We start from the raw sequence: 16157 nt of genomic DNA on the forward strand, positions 1-16157 counted from the left end.
AGCCAGGTGAAGAAAAGTATTTCAATTGTGTGTGTGTGTGTGTGTGTGTGTGTGTGTGTGTGATTAGTGCTGTCAAAACTGCTAAAAGATCAAATGAAATGTAAAATGAGGATTGACCATTGGCTTTGATAATGTGGAAGTCACAGTAACCTTGGCAGAGAGATTTCCAGAGTGGGGTAAATGGATTCTTTAACTCATTTCTTCTGCTGCCAGCCCCTAGGTCCTGGCTGTGTCACCTCTAGCCCCGCCCCAGGATTGAGAAGGACACATTGGCTTAACTGGCTTGGTTTCTGTCAACACCCATGGCATGGAGCCTTTTGCCAAATGTTTCCTGCTGATGGTATTTATAAGAGAATGGCATCTATCTTCTTAATATCCAAATTTACTAAACTGCTGTAATAGGGGGGCAATATCTGTATTATAACGTTTGACCCTAAACATATTTTTGAAAATTCCATTTATAGTAGAGTTTGTTTATGTAGAGCTTTAATGAGAAATTTAAATGCAAGATTTAAAGATAGGGCAAGGTAGGCAAGATCCACTGATCAGCAAGTGGGAGGTATTGGTCTGTGAACCTGAGTAAACATGCCCTAGATGAGGAGAGTTTGTTTGGTTGGGTTTTTAGGGGTTTTGTTTGTTTGTTTGTTTTGCGGTACGCAAGCCTCTCACTGTTGTGGCCTCTCCCATTGCGGAGCACAGGCTCCGGACACACAGGCCCAGCGGCCATGGCTCACGGGCCCAGCCGCTCCGCGGCATGTGGGATCTTCCCGGACCGGGGCACGAACCTGCGTCCCCTGAATCGGCAGGCGGACTCTCAACCACTGTGCCACCAGGGAAGCCCCTAGGGTTTTTTTTTTTTTTGAGAAATTAAAACAAAGCAAAATAAATATGAAAAGGGAGGAGTAAAAACTGCTCCTAGGTTAAAACTATGCCACTTTAAAATCCACTTAATTATTGTTCAAAGATAAGACATTGGCTTTATTGCTTTTTTTTTTTTAATGGTTTGGGTAAAACTGAAACTGTGTTGATTATATGTATGTAAATCCTTGACCTGTTTGTCTTTGCAGCCATTCCACATCCATCGCCTGCTCTGCTCTGTATCTTTGAGGACAATGCATGCAGACTCTCTTTCACAAGCTCTGTGTTAGCTGCAAATAGTGGGGGATTCGCGGTAAGGGGATTCTCCTTCCCCTCTCTCTGCCTAGGCAGCCTCCCTGGTAGCCCTTGTACCTCCTCTGGGCTCCAGCTCCCTCCAGGCCTGGTTTTAGCTTCCACCAGCCTTGGGGTAGTAGCAGGTGCTGCCACCAGACTGTGGGTCACCTCACTCTCCCCTGTGTGTTTCCTCAGCTCTCCCATCACCTGTGTACCCATTTCTCATAATTAAGGTCTCTCTGGTTTAAATACATGGGTGATTTCTCTTTTTCTGGTTGGATCCCGATCCGTCATATGTGTTTCCCTCCTCTGCCCTGATGTCAATTTCTAATGTCCAAATATGTGGATTAACAACTATATCCCACTGCTCCCTGGTTACAACAGGAAGGAGGAGTTGGGTTTATGGAATTCTGCAGATCTTTCTGACCTCTCTTGTATAATGGTTAATACCATGGGCTCAGGCCTGGTGTTGACTCCCAGTTCCTGTGTCACTTGCTAGCTGTGTGGTCATTCACAAGTTATCCAAGATATCTCTAAACCCATTTCCTTATCTATGATATGGAAATGGTACTTTGTCTACTCCATATGGTTATAATGATTGAATAGAATAATATCCTCAAAGTACTCAGGAGAGTACTTACACATTGTAAGTGTTCTGTAAAAGAGGTAATTATTAATCACAAAGTCTCCCTTTTTTATAACATAAGCCTTTGCAGCTGGTATTACTCATGTCAGGAGTCAGACATGAAGTGAGGACAAGCATTTGCTGGCGTTTTATCCTCAGAGCGCTCTAAACCAAGTCAGTCATTTGCAGGGTCAGGATGTGCTAGCTGGCCTGAAAGGTGATGTAGTAAAATACCTGTGTGTTACTATACATGAAGCCCTGCTGTGGCACTCACCTTGCTTTTGGCCCTGTTCTCCATCTAGTTATTCTGGAGTAAGGTAAAGCAAGGTAAGAGTGGGGCTGGTTGTTATAAACTGGTAGATCAATTCTGTTCTTAGGCCAGAATTGGAGGATTTGTTGGACTAGGCTTAAAGACTCCTGTCCTGTTTTATTCTTTTCACTCTCCTATCTCTCTGTCCTCTCCTGTCCTATTTCTTTTCTGAAAGGTCAGAATAATACCCAGCATCTTCATAAAACTTTTCCTGATTATTTCAAACAATTTGTGTTTGCTGTGGTATACATCTAATCTCCAGGCCCCCACGCAAAATTTCACAAAGAAGACCTCCTCCAGGTTTTTTATCCAAAGAAAAAAGTGCTACCCTGCCATGCAGCCTGTAGCACTCATGTTTTGCAGGATCACTTCAAGTATTGTAGGGCTGCTGGAGCTGCACCTTTCTTCGGTTTCATTAACAAGAATGTTCACACTTCAACCCAAACATTTAAAATAACACCCACACAATGTGTTTAGGGTCTAGTTAATTATTAAGTCTCTGAGCTTGAATTATTCAAGCAAAATTTATTGGGTTCAACCTTCTTCCTTCTCTTTGTGCTTTTCTTAAAAAATAAAAATAATAAGTTCTCCCCTTTACTCTCTAAATAATGTGGAAAAGGTTATTAAGCAACCATCAGTACCCTGGACTGTGGGTGGTACCCAAGTGCTAACAGAATAGGTAGAGAAAAAACTGGCAGCATGACTCTTTTGTTAAAAAACATATCTGTACCTCATATACTTCCACTGTTAATTAGCATTTATTGAGACAATGTGTTATAGGTTCTCTTTTAAACTCTTCTTTAGCGTTATTTACAAGTTGGATAAGTAGGTATCTTAGAGTCAGCTCTGTGGTGCCAAAGCAGAAGAAATTGCTTCTTTCTTTGCTACCCCACCTCATGGTCAACTGAAACTATTAAAATGTCTTGGCTTCACCATTAAAAACCATGTTGCTTAAGAATATGTGTTGACCTGAGAACATGTTCATAATACATTGCTAAGTGAAAACAGGCGGCTATAAAACTGTCTTCTGTTATGCATCATTTTATTAAAATACATAGGAAAGAGACTTTAAAAATAAACACCAAAATATTATTATCTGTGTTAGGATTAAACATTTCTTTTTGCTTTTCTATTACTTTTATAATTAGCCAATACACACGCACATAAAGATGTCATGGCTATAAATGGCTATAAAATCTTTTGTCTGAATCTATGTAAGTATCACATGTGTCAAGAGCTTACTGGAAATAGTGTCTCCTCATATAAGCCATGCAAGTGTAGATTTCACAAGAGTCACAATATTTTGTGAATGACAGCAACTTGAATAATTAACCTTAGACTTCATTTTTAGCCTTCATTTCTAGACCTTCATTTCTAGTGCTTCCTCAGATTTCATATTAGTAAGATGTGAAAAATTGTGGCAATTGTAGGCATTAACATAGAAAACATAACTGCCTCACGGGTGTAGGAAAGGAATATAAAATAATTGTATTTTGGAGAAAGATTATAAAGGAGATGGCAGTTTTGAGAGGAAATGACAGAAATGCAGTGACCCAGTTTAGTGGGTCATTTAAATGTGGGATCTTCCATGAGAATTTTGTAGAGCGCTCTCCTAAAATCAAGATTCAAAAAAACCCCGGAAGGCCCTAAATAGCCTTACCTATTGAATTACTTGCCTTTGCTGCCCAGTTTCTGCATTGTGCCATTGGGCTACGTGTGTGCGCGCGCGCATGCGAGCGCGCACAGGGGATGGAGTTTTGGTGAGAGTGGCGAACTGTCTTGACTCCCCTTCATTGGTTGAATCCCCTGTAGGTGGTAACCTAGGCTGGGGATAAAGGCAGCAGCTAGAATAGTTCCGGAGGAGGAAACACTGTGCTCTACGTAGGGAAACTTTTGGGAATAGACATGGAGAGTTGTTCTTCTCGCACACACACTCAGGACTTGGAGGGTAGCGCGTACATGTCTGTCAGTGTATTTGTCCCGGGAAATGACACAAGAAGTGGTGTAACTGGACACCCAGAAAATTACTTTGGAGTTGTTGAGAACTGAATTTGGGGGGCGGGTAGCGCGCAGGTAAGAGGCGGTGAGAAAAGCACTGTGTTTTACAGATCTGTTGGAAACCTAAAGCCGTTTGCTTCTGGGCCCCCTTAGCAAACGTGCCAGTCGGGTGGTGCCTCCGAGGACCGGAGGAAGCCCCGCTATGCGATCCCTACGAGAAGCCTCGAGGAACCGGGAACGGCGGCGAGGCGGTGGCGCAGTTCCCAACCCGCGCCTGGGTCCTCCCGCCTCCATACCGTCCGCCACCACCGCCGCCGCGGCCTCCCTCAGTCCTCCCGTATCCCTGCATTCCACGTTGCGGCAGCCGCAGCCTCTTCAACCGAAGCGTCCCCACCCTCCCCTCGGGGTGGTGCAGCGGCCGCGCCCCCGGCCCCCGCCCGCGCGCCCCCCAAGGCCTGGCCTCGGCTCTGCGGGGCCGCAGAACCGGACCTCAACGCGCCGGCTGGGTTCGGGCGGGGGCGGGGCGGGGGCGGGGAAGGCAGAGGGCGGGTGCGCGCGTGTCGGGGGCCGGGGGCCGCCATATTGGATCCGGACTCGTCGGCGAGCCTCCGCCTGCGTGCGGCGGGGCCTGGAGCAGCCTCGCGGAGCCCAGGGCGCGAGCGCGAGAGGACGGGGAAGGAGGGGGAGGGGTGGAGGGAAAGGAAGGGAGTGGCTGCGAGCCGGGTTGCGGCAGCCTCTGGTCTCCTTACCAGCGGCACCAACCCCTCCTCCTGCGCCTCGGCCGCTCCCCTCTTTGCGGGGGAAAGATGCCCTTAACCCAGGGGTGTGAAGAAGGGGGAGAACTAGCTGCCGGAGCCGCCCGCGCCGTCGCCGCCGCAGTTGCTGCCGTCCGTGTCCTTTGAATCCAGAAAAGCACCCCCTCGCCAGGGCGTCGGGAGTGTGGGCGGGCGAGCGGGTGGGCGGCCGCGGTGCGGGTGTGGGGGAGACCGGGCTCTGCGCCCGGCGCGGCCCAGGCCGGCGGCCCAGCGACCACCGACATGGAGCGGGCTCGGGCGGCCGAGTAGCCGCTGCTCCCGGAGCCGGGGGCGAGTGCCGCCCGCAGCCAGTCAGGCCCCTGGGAGAAGCGGGGAGAAAAATGAAGAGTTTTCATCGGAATCCGTTGGAAATAGGACTAACTGCAAAGCCTTAAAAAGAAGGACCTCGGGAGGAGAAAGGGAAAGCCTCCTCCGGGGAAGGCTTGGCGTGCTCCGAGTCGAGGGGCTGCTTCAGGGACCTCGCCCCCTCCCTTTCCCTCCGGAGAAATTGCCGCTGATGCGTTATCCAAGTGGTGGTTGGGAGGATTTGCAGCAGAATTTTTGGTTTTCCCTCCCCCTTATATACATTCTGGTTTTTCCCTTCCTTTTCGATTTTCCTTCTGCTTGGGAAGTGAATTGCTGATGCAGATCGGACTTAATTCATTAATGATGCAACTGGATTCGTTTCAGGATTATGTTGCACGAGTTGAATTTTGAATGAAGGAGAAGAGTTTTTTTTTTTTTAAAGAAGTGTTGACTCTTTGGTTCTCAGTACTTTTTAATTATTTTATTTAAATATACGATTTAATTGTATTATTCTTTTAAAAATGTTTTAAATATATTTTATGGTAACTTTCCCTCAAAATATATGTATATGTGTGAAATAGAAGACGCTTCAGTTAAGTGAGGTTACTGGTGTGTTGGATGTTGAATTCAGCACCGGCATTGCATGACAGTTGTTTGAATAACAAGTGGTTTATTTTTAAAACCACACCTTTTCAAGTTTAGGTTCAAATAATCATCGTCAAAATCGGTTCAGTAATTGAAAGAAAAACCAGCAGAAGTTGAAGCAAACATGTCTGGAGAAGTGCGTTTGAGGCAGTTGGAGCAGTTTATTTTGGATGGGCCCGCTCAGACCAATGGGCAGTGCTTCAGTGTGGAAACGTTACTGGATATCCTCATCTGCCTTTATGATGAATGCAATAATTCTCCATTGAGAAGAGAGAAGAACATTCTTGAATACCTAGAATGGGGTAAGTTTGTATGTAAAATAAAAAACTCTTTAGCCATTATGGTTTAATTGTTATAGAGAGTTATCATGATAAACTCTCTGTAATGAGTATATAAATATATATTGTGTTTACACAATATATATTATGTATTTAAATACATTATACATAATGTGTTTAAATATATATACAATAAAAGAGGGGACACCAATTATTCAAGGTTTTTTTCTTGTAGTTTTCAGTAAATATTTTCCCAAGAGTAAAAGCATGCTACTCAGTTGTTGCCTAGATTTTTTTTTTTAACATCTCTATTGGAGTATAATTGCTTTACAATGGTGTGTTAGTTGCTGCTGTATAACAAAGTGAATCAGCTATATATATATATACATATATCCCCATATCTCTTCCCTCTTGCGTCTCCCTCCCTCCCACCCTCCCTATCCCACCCCTCCAGTGTTGCCTAGATTTAATGTGGGACTTACGAGGAAGAACTCATGTCTTTTGGTCAGCAGTAAGAGATTTTGAATAATTCTGTGATGGGCAAAAATGGATTATTGCTCACTTTGCCGAGAGCGTGGTGGTATAACAGGCATTCAGTTGAAAGATATTTATTAGTGGAAACATTCCCTCCCAGGCTTTGGAAATCACTCTGGAAATGGGAGGAGATATTAAAATATCTTAGGTCAACAGGAACTTGAAGGTGGTCATCAGTGGGTTTTATCACATCTCTATATAGTACAAGCAAAGGAAATTACTAAACACGGACTTGCCAAAAATTGTCATGTTTGTAAGATGACATAAATAGTTTAAGAATTTTGTGATAGTATTTGGTAGAGAATGTTTGGGAGCAGCTCCTGCCTGCCTGAGAGTTAGATTTACTCTAAATTTAATTCAAACCTAAACTGGCTAAATTTTTGTCTTCATTCTCCTAAATATAGATGTGATTTAGAAGAGCTAGGTAGTGGAGTAAATCAATGATGAGAGCAAATGCTCCATGTGACCTTCAAGCTTGAAGGCTTGGCTTAAGTTCTGTTTCCGATGTTACATGTGAGCAAGTTCCAACATCCACCAGTTCTCTGTGGGAAGAGTACACATCATGACATACCATACTGTGTATAGTACATGGCAGTGTAACTACATTGGTACATTGACTTTTGAAGGATATTAGCTAAAGAAGTTATTTTGTACCTTTGGAATACCAATATTTGAGTTTGTTGGAAAGTTTTTATACTAAAATGTCTTTGTTTCCAAGTAAATATTTTTCTGAAGTAAAAGTCAGTTGGTGATTATTTCGTTTTTTTGACTTGAGATTTATTAAAACTTCGTTTGTCAGGTAAATCACTTATTCAAGATTGCCTACACATCATAACTTTAATTATTCAATTTGTCAGTATCAGAAGTTTTCTAGCAACTTGATGTCGTAAGGGTTAAAAAAGCATATATATATATATATATATATGAAATGTGAATAGAATAATTTTTAAAAACAGATTACTAGACTCATACTGGGAATGTAAGAATTCTAAATGATCTTTCAAGAGACTGCTCTCTTAAGAATGAAACAGTTTTGACTTTGGTACTGGATTTGTGAATATATGTCCCTTATTTTTATGTGTAAAGTATTTTATAAAGGATGTGTAGTTTTACACCTCATGTTTAATAAATTTAGAAAATTTTTAGTTTTTTTTTTTAAGATTTAAGGAAAAGATTTTGATACTTTTAGAGATTCAGTTCTTGAATTATGGTTTCATAGCGATACTCTAGTCTATGATTATGATTGTCATTTTAATATCTATTATTTCTCATCTGCAAAATGGTGGGAGAACTCTTCGTATGTACCAGTTGTAAATGTAATTTAAAAATATGATAAAAAACTATATCCTCAATTGCCTTTTGGTGATTAAGAATTTACATTTATGTTATGAGATATTTTTCTGTATTATCAGAATAATTTATATATATTTCCCACTAAATATGTTTTCTTGGATCTTGTTTCTTATATCTGTATTAAAAAAAACCTTGTTTGTATATATTTAATTTAAGCCAAATAAGCCAAAAGTCAAATAAGTGTTTGGCCAAATACATTTTATTTTTATTAGCAGATTTTAAATAATTTCAAGCAAGGGACTTTTCACAATTTTAAAGTAAATTATGTTTTAGTAGTATCCTTCATATTTTGTCTTTCAGAAGTCTGGTGTGATGTAACAAAAATATACATTCTCTTAAGTAAACTCCTGTGTGTTTCTCAGTAATAAAGAATGAGAGACTAGAATTTTTAGGCAGTTATTTTGTAGGCTTTGGGACTAGGCAGTGTCTGTTAAGTCTTAGGCGTTTTTAAGTTGGAGTGTAAGGTCTTGAAAGTGGAAGTTACCAACCATAGAAGTTTGGGTAAGGAGGAAGGAAAGAAAGAATGGAAAAAGCTGTCAAGAAGTGCATCATGAGTAGTAGTATTTACTATCTTTAAGTTTTTTGAGAATTTAGGTTATTTAAGAATGCCAGTCTCCTCATTTAATTATTGAAATAGATCAACTGATTACTACATTTTGGGGAAATGTCTTATTGGATTCTCACTACCTAACATTATATAAAAAACAAGTTAGATTAAGGAAGTTTCCAGATAGTGAATTGACCTCAATTTAATATTTTAAATATTATTTTTTTGGTCTGTGATGGAAATTGAAAGGGATTATTTGTTGGGGTTAAATTTGGTAATTTAGGTTTGCCTTAAATGATACAATTTTTAGTTTGAGTTTTAAAAGACCCAATATTTGCAACAGAAGAGCTGTAGTGGTTAAATACTAGTACATGATGTATATTTGTTTGGCTGTCTATATAAATGGAAGTGTCATCTAGATATGCCTTATTTTTATGCTGATGGTACTTTTAAAAATGAAGTCAGCAAGATTCTGACTTGCTTCATTTCCATCAATTTCACTTTATTCCTAGTTATGGCCCATTTCACTTTTCTATTGATACAGTTAATGTTTCGCTCATTACAGTATCATGACAGTAAGAAAGCTGACAATTCAAAGTTAGATTTTTTTTTTCTTTTTTTTGATAGCACTCCTTGCATTTGGTGCTAATGGCTTGAGGGAGGAAACAAGTAGAGCTCTAGAGAGGAAGAGGGGATTAAGTCACTGAGCAATAGAGCAAGGGGACAAAGAGTGCCTTAAGGCCATATATCACTTTTAAATTTAATAAGATTATTATTTTTATTAAATATTATTATATTTTCCTGTTATATACAACAAGCTTTGAAAGATTGTTTTGTCCTTGTTTTTTAAGTTGTTGAAGTGGTTATGGTTTGTGTGTTTTGTTTATAAAATAAAAGTTTTGTTATCAGTAGTGTGACTCTAGAGTTAAGTTACAGTAGAGCTGTAGAAGTAAAAATAACTTTTACATTATAAGCTAATCTGCTAGTAATGACTAAATGAATATGTTATTCATTGAATTGGTTATCTTCTACTTTGAAATGGAAAATCAGAATTTTAGGGAATTCTTAACCAAGTTACTTAAAAAATAGGCATAAGATAATACTACTCAATACAAAAAAAGAAATGCAGAACTATCTGTATGTGGCCAACTGTATTTTGATGCTTTGTGAATCTTGGACTTTATAACATTTCATTTAAATTATCCTTAAACAACAGTAATTTTATAGTTTATTCAGTGTATACACACACACACAATAGTCTGAATGACTAATAAACTTGTTACTAGAGTACATCAGCAGGTACTGTGGTTTAAACTTTTCATTTTATTAGAGTAGTTTTAAAGCTTATTCATGCTTTTGATATGTGGGTCATTTAAGTGAGATGATGATGCCTTGATTAGAAGAATCTGAATCTTTTCTTTGTTCTTCACTTATGTTGTTCCTCGTTGTTAGCTTTTCCTGAGTAGAATTTATTAATCATACCAAATTACCAAAAAGTTCATTTAATACACATGATTAGGTTTATTTTTATTTAAGTCCTCAATTAGGATCATCATAAATGTCACCAGAAATATAGGTTGGGCATTTGTTTCCTTCATACTAGTCACCTAATAATCTAGTCTCTTCTAAGAGTGATAGTAAGTACAGTTATTTGATCTCACACAATGCTGGCATATGATAAAAGCAGGCAATAAGTGATGGCTATTATTTTTCCATTTGCATTCTGTTTCTCTCTTTTTTAAAGGATGTACTGCTCCATGAGTGTGAACAGGGATGTCAGGAATAACACTAATAATTTTAGGAACTTATTTCATATGGAAATGTAAGGCATACCTTAACATAGCAGTGTAAAAACACGTAGCATAATGTGTTGGAAATTTTATGAAATGTTCCATAATTCCTGGGACTTGGTTAATATTAGATAGTAAGCCCAGGCTATTTTAGGGTAAAAGAACTGAACTTGTTACAAATTAATATTTTATTCTGCTACTCTTTTATGGTAGTCAAAAAAAATTCTTCCAAACCCTTTTCTATTCATGTACACTTATTGCCAGTATATTGTATATATTGCTCATTGTTTTTCATCCTATTGGTTTTGATAGGTTTTAGAATCAATTTACTAAGTCCAACCAGCATTTAAAAAATTAAGTATACTAGAATATATCAAGTACATCATGTGTTGAAAGAATAAATATTGTTATACAGAACTCATGTTTTCTTACATTTCTTACCGAAGATTGGAAGCAGAAGAGTTTGAATTCTAGTGTAGATGACGCTAAAACATGTACACTGTTTAACAGTGAAAAAATTATAGACCTAGTTCCCTTTTTCAAAAAGTACACATGATTAAATTTGGGACAGACTGAAGAATTTAAAAGAAAGGAGTTTAGGTAGTGACAGGATACTTGGAAGGAGGGAGGGAGAATAGGAGAGGGGAGAAATGAGAAAATGAGCATGAATATACTGTTTTCCTGGGTTGCTACTTTAGTCTGATTCGTGAATAATTGAGTATTTTTAATTTAGAAGAACTTAATGGACAGCGGAATTCACTCGATTTTGTCTTTGATGGTTCATTTCCTTTTTTTTTTTTGTGACATTTTTCCTTTTCTGACTTTGGGCTCCTGGATATTGACTTCCATTAACTGTAAAAGTTGTGTAACTTGTCAAACATGAGGGATATGACCTTTAGACATTGGTTGTAGTTTTTTGTTTATGCCTTCCCATTACTCCAGATGAATGTTAGAGTAGATGCAGGTGAGAAGGATCTGCTAGTTCCATAGATTTTCTCATCCCTTGTTACTCATGAAACTTCCAGTGGGGGTGACTTCAAGTTTTCAGTAGCTAAGGTGAAGAATTGCTCAACAGCTTTTGCTGTATCTTGAGTCAAGAAGTTCTTTCCATAAAGATTTTTCCTTTTTTCTTGGAAATGACCCACACTATAAATATAGGTCATCCCAGACATATGAATGACTGTCTTTTGTTGTCACTGCATATAAAACTCCTTTCCAGATCCAGGGGATTTCCTTTTTTCCCCTTTGATGCTGATCAGAGTAACAGGTTTGCTCTTCCCAGCTAGTTGCTCCATACTTCCTCTCTACAGTGTCCACTTTTTCCAATTAGTAGCTGTTAGCCTCTATTGGCTAATACCCCTCCCCCAATTCTAGTGCTTCTTTATCTGCTGCTATAGGTGAGTAGCACTTCAGCTTTCATTGGTTAACAGGAGGCTCAGAGACCTGGCTCTCCACTTTCCAATCTCACTATTTGCCCCTTAATTCTTCCTCATATGAACGATGGTTCATTTTGGGGTTAGGGTTTCTTTAGCCCCCTCCCTAGTTTCAGAATGTGTTCTGGAAATCCATGGGATATTAATAGGTGCTTTTGGGGGGGGGTTGTGTGGGTAAATAAATTTGGGAAACTTTTACACAAAATTAAACATTAAAAATATTGTGGGTTATCCTAGAATTTATAATGTTTTGAGGAAGACGGATGGCAACCAGTGTTCCATGGAACACCCTTTGGGAAATGCTCTTTCAGTATGAGGTCATGGTGTCCCTTGTGTCTTCAGGGTTAGAAAGAGATAATTTTAGGGAAAGTTTGGAACACTGTGTGGTTTGGAGAGAAAATCCAAATCTGAGTAAGTTAGGTTTTGCTTAGTGGTGTGGACTTTCAGTTGTCTTCTGTGTCATAGTCACAGATAAACTTAATCATGGCGGAGTAGCACATGTGTGAGGCTGGTGAACATTTGCGTCCAGGAAAAGCACCCTATAAAGTAGAATGAAATTAGATAAAATAATGAACCAGTGCTTTTAGCCTCTGAAGTCCTTGAAATTACTGACAAGTCTCTGTTTATGACCTTTTCTTGCTCTAATTAAACTTGCTTTTCAAGTATAGGCATTCACAACAAATTCAGAAATTCTCACCTTATCTTTTGCAGCTTTAGTTACTTTAATTGTAACATGTTGCAAAACTATTGTGTGTCTGTGAAATAATGTTATTCATTACTTTGTGATATTTCAGAGGAAAAGATCATGGACATGCAATTTTACAATTCAGAGTGTTAAGTATTGTTTTTTCTAAGGTTACAATGTTTTTTGCTAGGCTGTTGGTTTCAGATTTTTGGATTAGTGTGGGAACTTTACTATTATTTGTATCTGTGAAACTATGGGTTTCAAGTGCCAGCACCTATTTATGTAGAGCTTAAAGAAGCCAGAATATACAATACTTTTATTAAAGAGGAAACCATATATAATTGGTGCTGTTTCAACACTATGTGAGCAATTAGAACTCTGTGATTACCATAAATTTCTATTCTGAGTATTAAGGTGGAAGATAATACTAGAGGATAATTTGACTTGATTTTAAAGATAAATAGCTTATAGCATAAATTAATTAGTCTTTTTCTCTCTCTTCTGACATACATTTATTGTTCTCTTTAATTCTTCCCCATCAACACTATTCCTCTCACCCCCAATCTAATTATGCTTGAAAAGACTACTTATGTGGATGAAAACAATCTTTTAAAAATACCTGTGAATTAGTTCAGTCGTGCAATCACTTACTAAATTTTGGTTTTATTTCAGATTGCATACACATCACTGTAGGCTTAATTTATGGAAAAAAAAAAAAACATGTTCTAGTCAGTTTTTTCTATTCATAGTGATAAAGCTTAATTAAATTTACTTAGAGTTTCCATGGTGAAGATCTACAAGTGGAATACCTCAACCTGAAATATTTCTGTTCTAAACCTATAATACTGGAAAAGAGTAGGGACTTTGGGTTCAGACTGACTCCCTTGATCATTGGCTGGGTGATTTAAGCAAGTTACTTAACCTAAGTCTGTTTTAACATCAGTGAAAAATTGGCATAATAGTAATAGCTTATTTTTCCAAAAGGTTGAAAGTTGGTTTAGGATTTTCTTTTTCTGGTGATTTATAGTTGAATTTTGTTGGCTTTTTTCTCATTCTGTTTTTGTTTTTTTTTTCCCCCAAATGATAAGAAGGTTTATTCAGGGAGATGCACACTCCATAGACAGAATGTGGGCCATCTCAGAAGGCAAGAGGCTTCTCATTCTGTTTTTGAAGTTTCTATCTGGCCTTATGATAAAGGAAGATAAAATGCTATTTTTTGGTAAAGTTTAATTGAAATGTATAGTTGTACTAATACAGGGATGTAAATAACTATTTCACCATTAACAAACATACTCATAGCTTACTGATAATATTTTATTGAATTATATTGGCATCGGAGATGTCTTTCCCTGTGTGACTATGCAAACAGCATCTTATTCCTTCTTTCAGGATATTTTGCATTGGAACATTTTGTTGTTATTAACTGAACTTTTTTTTTTATTAATTTTTATTGGAGTATAGTTGCTTTACAATGTTGTGTAGTTCTGAACTGTTTTTCAGTAAATATTAAGCCCATGCCTATTCTTTTCATCACCAACAGCAAATATTGTGAAATGGCTAGTTATGATTTATTTTTATATTTATATAGCTCCAACCTGCAAATCAGTGGTGGAATTCTAGACCTCAACTCAGAAGATTAAAATAATGATGAAAAATTATTGATATGTCATTCACTTAGGAATTTTTGTGGACTAAAGATTATGCAGCACCCATAAATGCATGTTGTAGACTGACAGTAAATATGAAGAAAATCCACAGTGTACCCTAGTGTTTCCTAAACTATGTTTCAATAGATATAAATGAAGATTTTGAAAATTAAGGAGTTCAATGTATATGTAAGGTTGGGAAATAGTACTTATTGCATCCCTCTTTGTATGTTACAAAGCACATTATCATAGTAACACTTTTCAAAAGTTCTGTGGTACAGAAACCTCTTTAACTTTGTTTTACCTAGAATTTGCCTATACGCGGGCCTCTCACTGTTGTGGCCTCTCCCGTTGCGGAGCACAGGCTCCGGACGCGCAGGCTCAGCGGCCGTGGCTCACGGACCCAGGCGCTCCGTGGCATGTGGGATCCTCTTGGACCGGGGCACGAACCCGTGTCCCCTGCATCTGCAGGCGGACTCTCAACCACTGCGCCACCAGGGAAGCCCTGGAACCCTTTTTATGAGGATAGCTGGCAGAGTTTGGGAAGTGCTGGTGTGCGCTAAGAATCCATAGGCCGTGTCAGAGCTCTTAAATTAATTGTATTTCAGAAAGTGGCTACTGAATTCTTCTATCACATCGTATTTTGAATATTATCACAGTTCACATCCAACTCCAAAGGCAGAGGTTTGAATGACTTGCCTTTATCCTTTCCGTGTTTAATGTTTTTTTAGCACTTCTGTTTGCATCACCTAGAAGGCAGTTCGGCAGTATGTACTAGGTTAATGTGGAGTTCTGCATTGGGTAAGTATGTGTTTATAGACAAAGAACAATAAAACTTGATACATGCCTTTGAGTTTATATTTATGTGTGTAGTTCGTGGTTTGTAAAGATGCTCCTGCTAACCTAGTGATTTTTTGTTTTCAGTACCAATTGATCATTTTTTAATCCAGTTATCTCTCTAACCGTTGCGCTGGTATAGAATTTGGGAGACAGACTGTCATGGCTGTGAAATAGAACAAAACTAATTAATTTTATGAGAGGTTTTTTTTGTCAAAGCAATGTTGCCCTGCTGCAACAAGAATCCCATCCTTAAATACCTGGTTTACTGGAAGTGGCTAACGCCCCAAGTCGACTCAGATATTATTAAAAGTAGTCATGCACTTACTTAGAAGTGTTCTGTCCCGAGATTTAAAAAAATATTTGTTTGAAAAGATTAGGAAAAACCCGCAGTGGCTAGAGCCCCAGTTTGTGATTGTATTGCTAGCTAATTATGGCCTTGCCCCAACCAAAAATCATAACCAAGGAACATTTAAAAACAGACCAAAAGCTCAGGTATGTGGTGCAGCTGACACATTGACATGATATCGTAAAGCTTCTCATCTTCTGTACTTATAAAGATTTTCCTAGAGTTTATGGTTAAAACCATAATAATACTCCCAAGTCTAGTGTGATTTCTATTTCTGCCTTTTTCCTGAATGCCTTTGTAATGTGTCACCCCATTTCTGACTGATGCGTGCTAAGTTGACAGTTTTTTCCAGGCGTTCCTTGCTGTGTTACATTGCTGTAAATTGTGATTAAGTGTGATCATACTTGTTACTTTTACCTGTGTTCCTGTGGTAACCCCAATTAATTACAGCAGCTCTTGAGTTATCCTGGTACTGTTCAACCTCTGTGTGCATCTGCTCAGTTGACTTGTCTATGTTAAATGTATCTAAATGGATTACATTCCTGGGTCTTGTTGACCTTATTAATCATGCTTTTTGTTTCTCCTTTAAATGCTAAGTAACTTATAATCTCAGTATTACATGTGCACCTAACCTGAAAATATTGGGAATCCTACATATCCAAGGGCCTTTGTTTAGTAGAACTTTTAAAAAATGGTTACAACTTTGATCGTGTCAACATCTTGCTTAATATCCTACAGTGACTACTGATAGCTTTCAGGATGACATTGAAACTCCTTAGCATGGCATATGGATATGGTCCTTGTCTATGTTTCTAATCTTTTTATTATTTAAAAAAATTTGAAACAATCTGAAATGTACAGAAAAATTGCTAGTA

General features: G+C 38.6%; 1 protein-coding gene across 4 annotated transcripts in view; it reads left to right on the top strand.

The window, feature by feature from the left end:
• Positions 1-4769: 4769 nt before the first annotated feature.
• Positions 4770-16157, top strand: part of CDC42BPA (CDC42 binding protein kinase alpha) — a 326273-nt gene continuing 314885 nt past the window's right edge. For all 4 annotated transcript variants that reach the window (XM_059997253.2, XM_059997227.2, XM_059997237.2 and 1 more), the window contains exon 1: positions 4770-6132. In XM_059997253.2, the coding sequence (XP_059853236.1) occupies positions 5955-6132 (178 nt within the window). In that variant the 5' untranslated portion in view covers positions 4770-5954. The remainder of the gene's footprint in view (positions 6133-16157) is intronic.

Source organism: Delphinus delphis, chromosome 1 (assembly GCF_949987515.2).
Source record: "Delphinus delphis chromosome 1, mDelDel1.2, whole genome shotgun sequence".
NCBI lineage: Eukaryota > Metazoa > Chordata > Mammalia > Artiodactyla > Delphinidae > Delphinus > Delphinus delphis.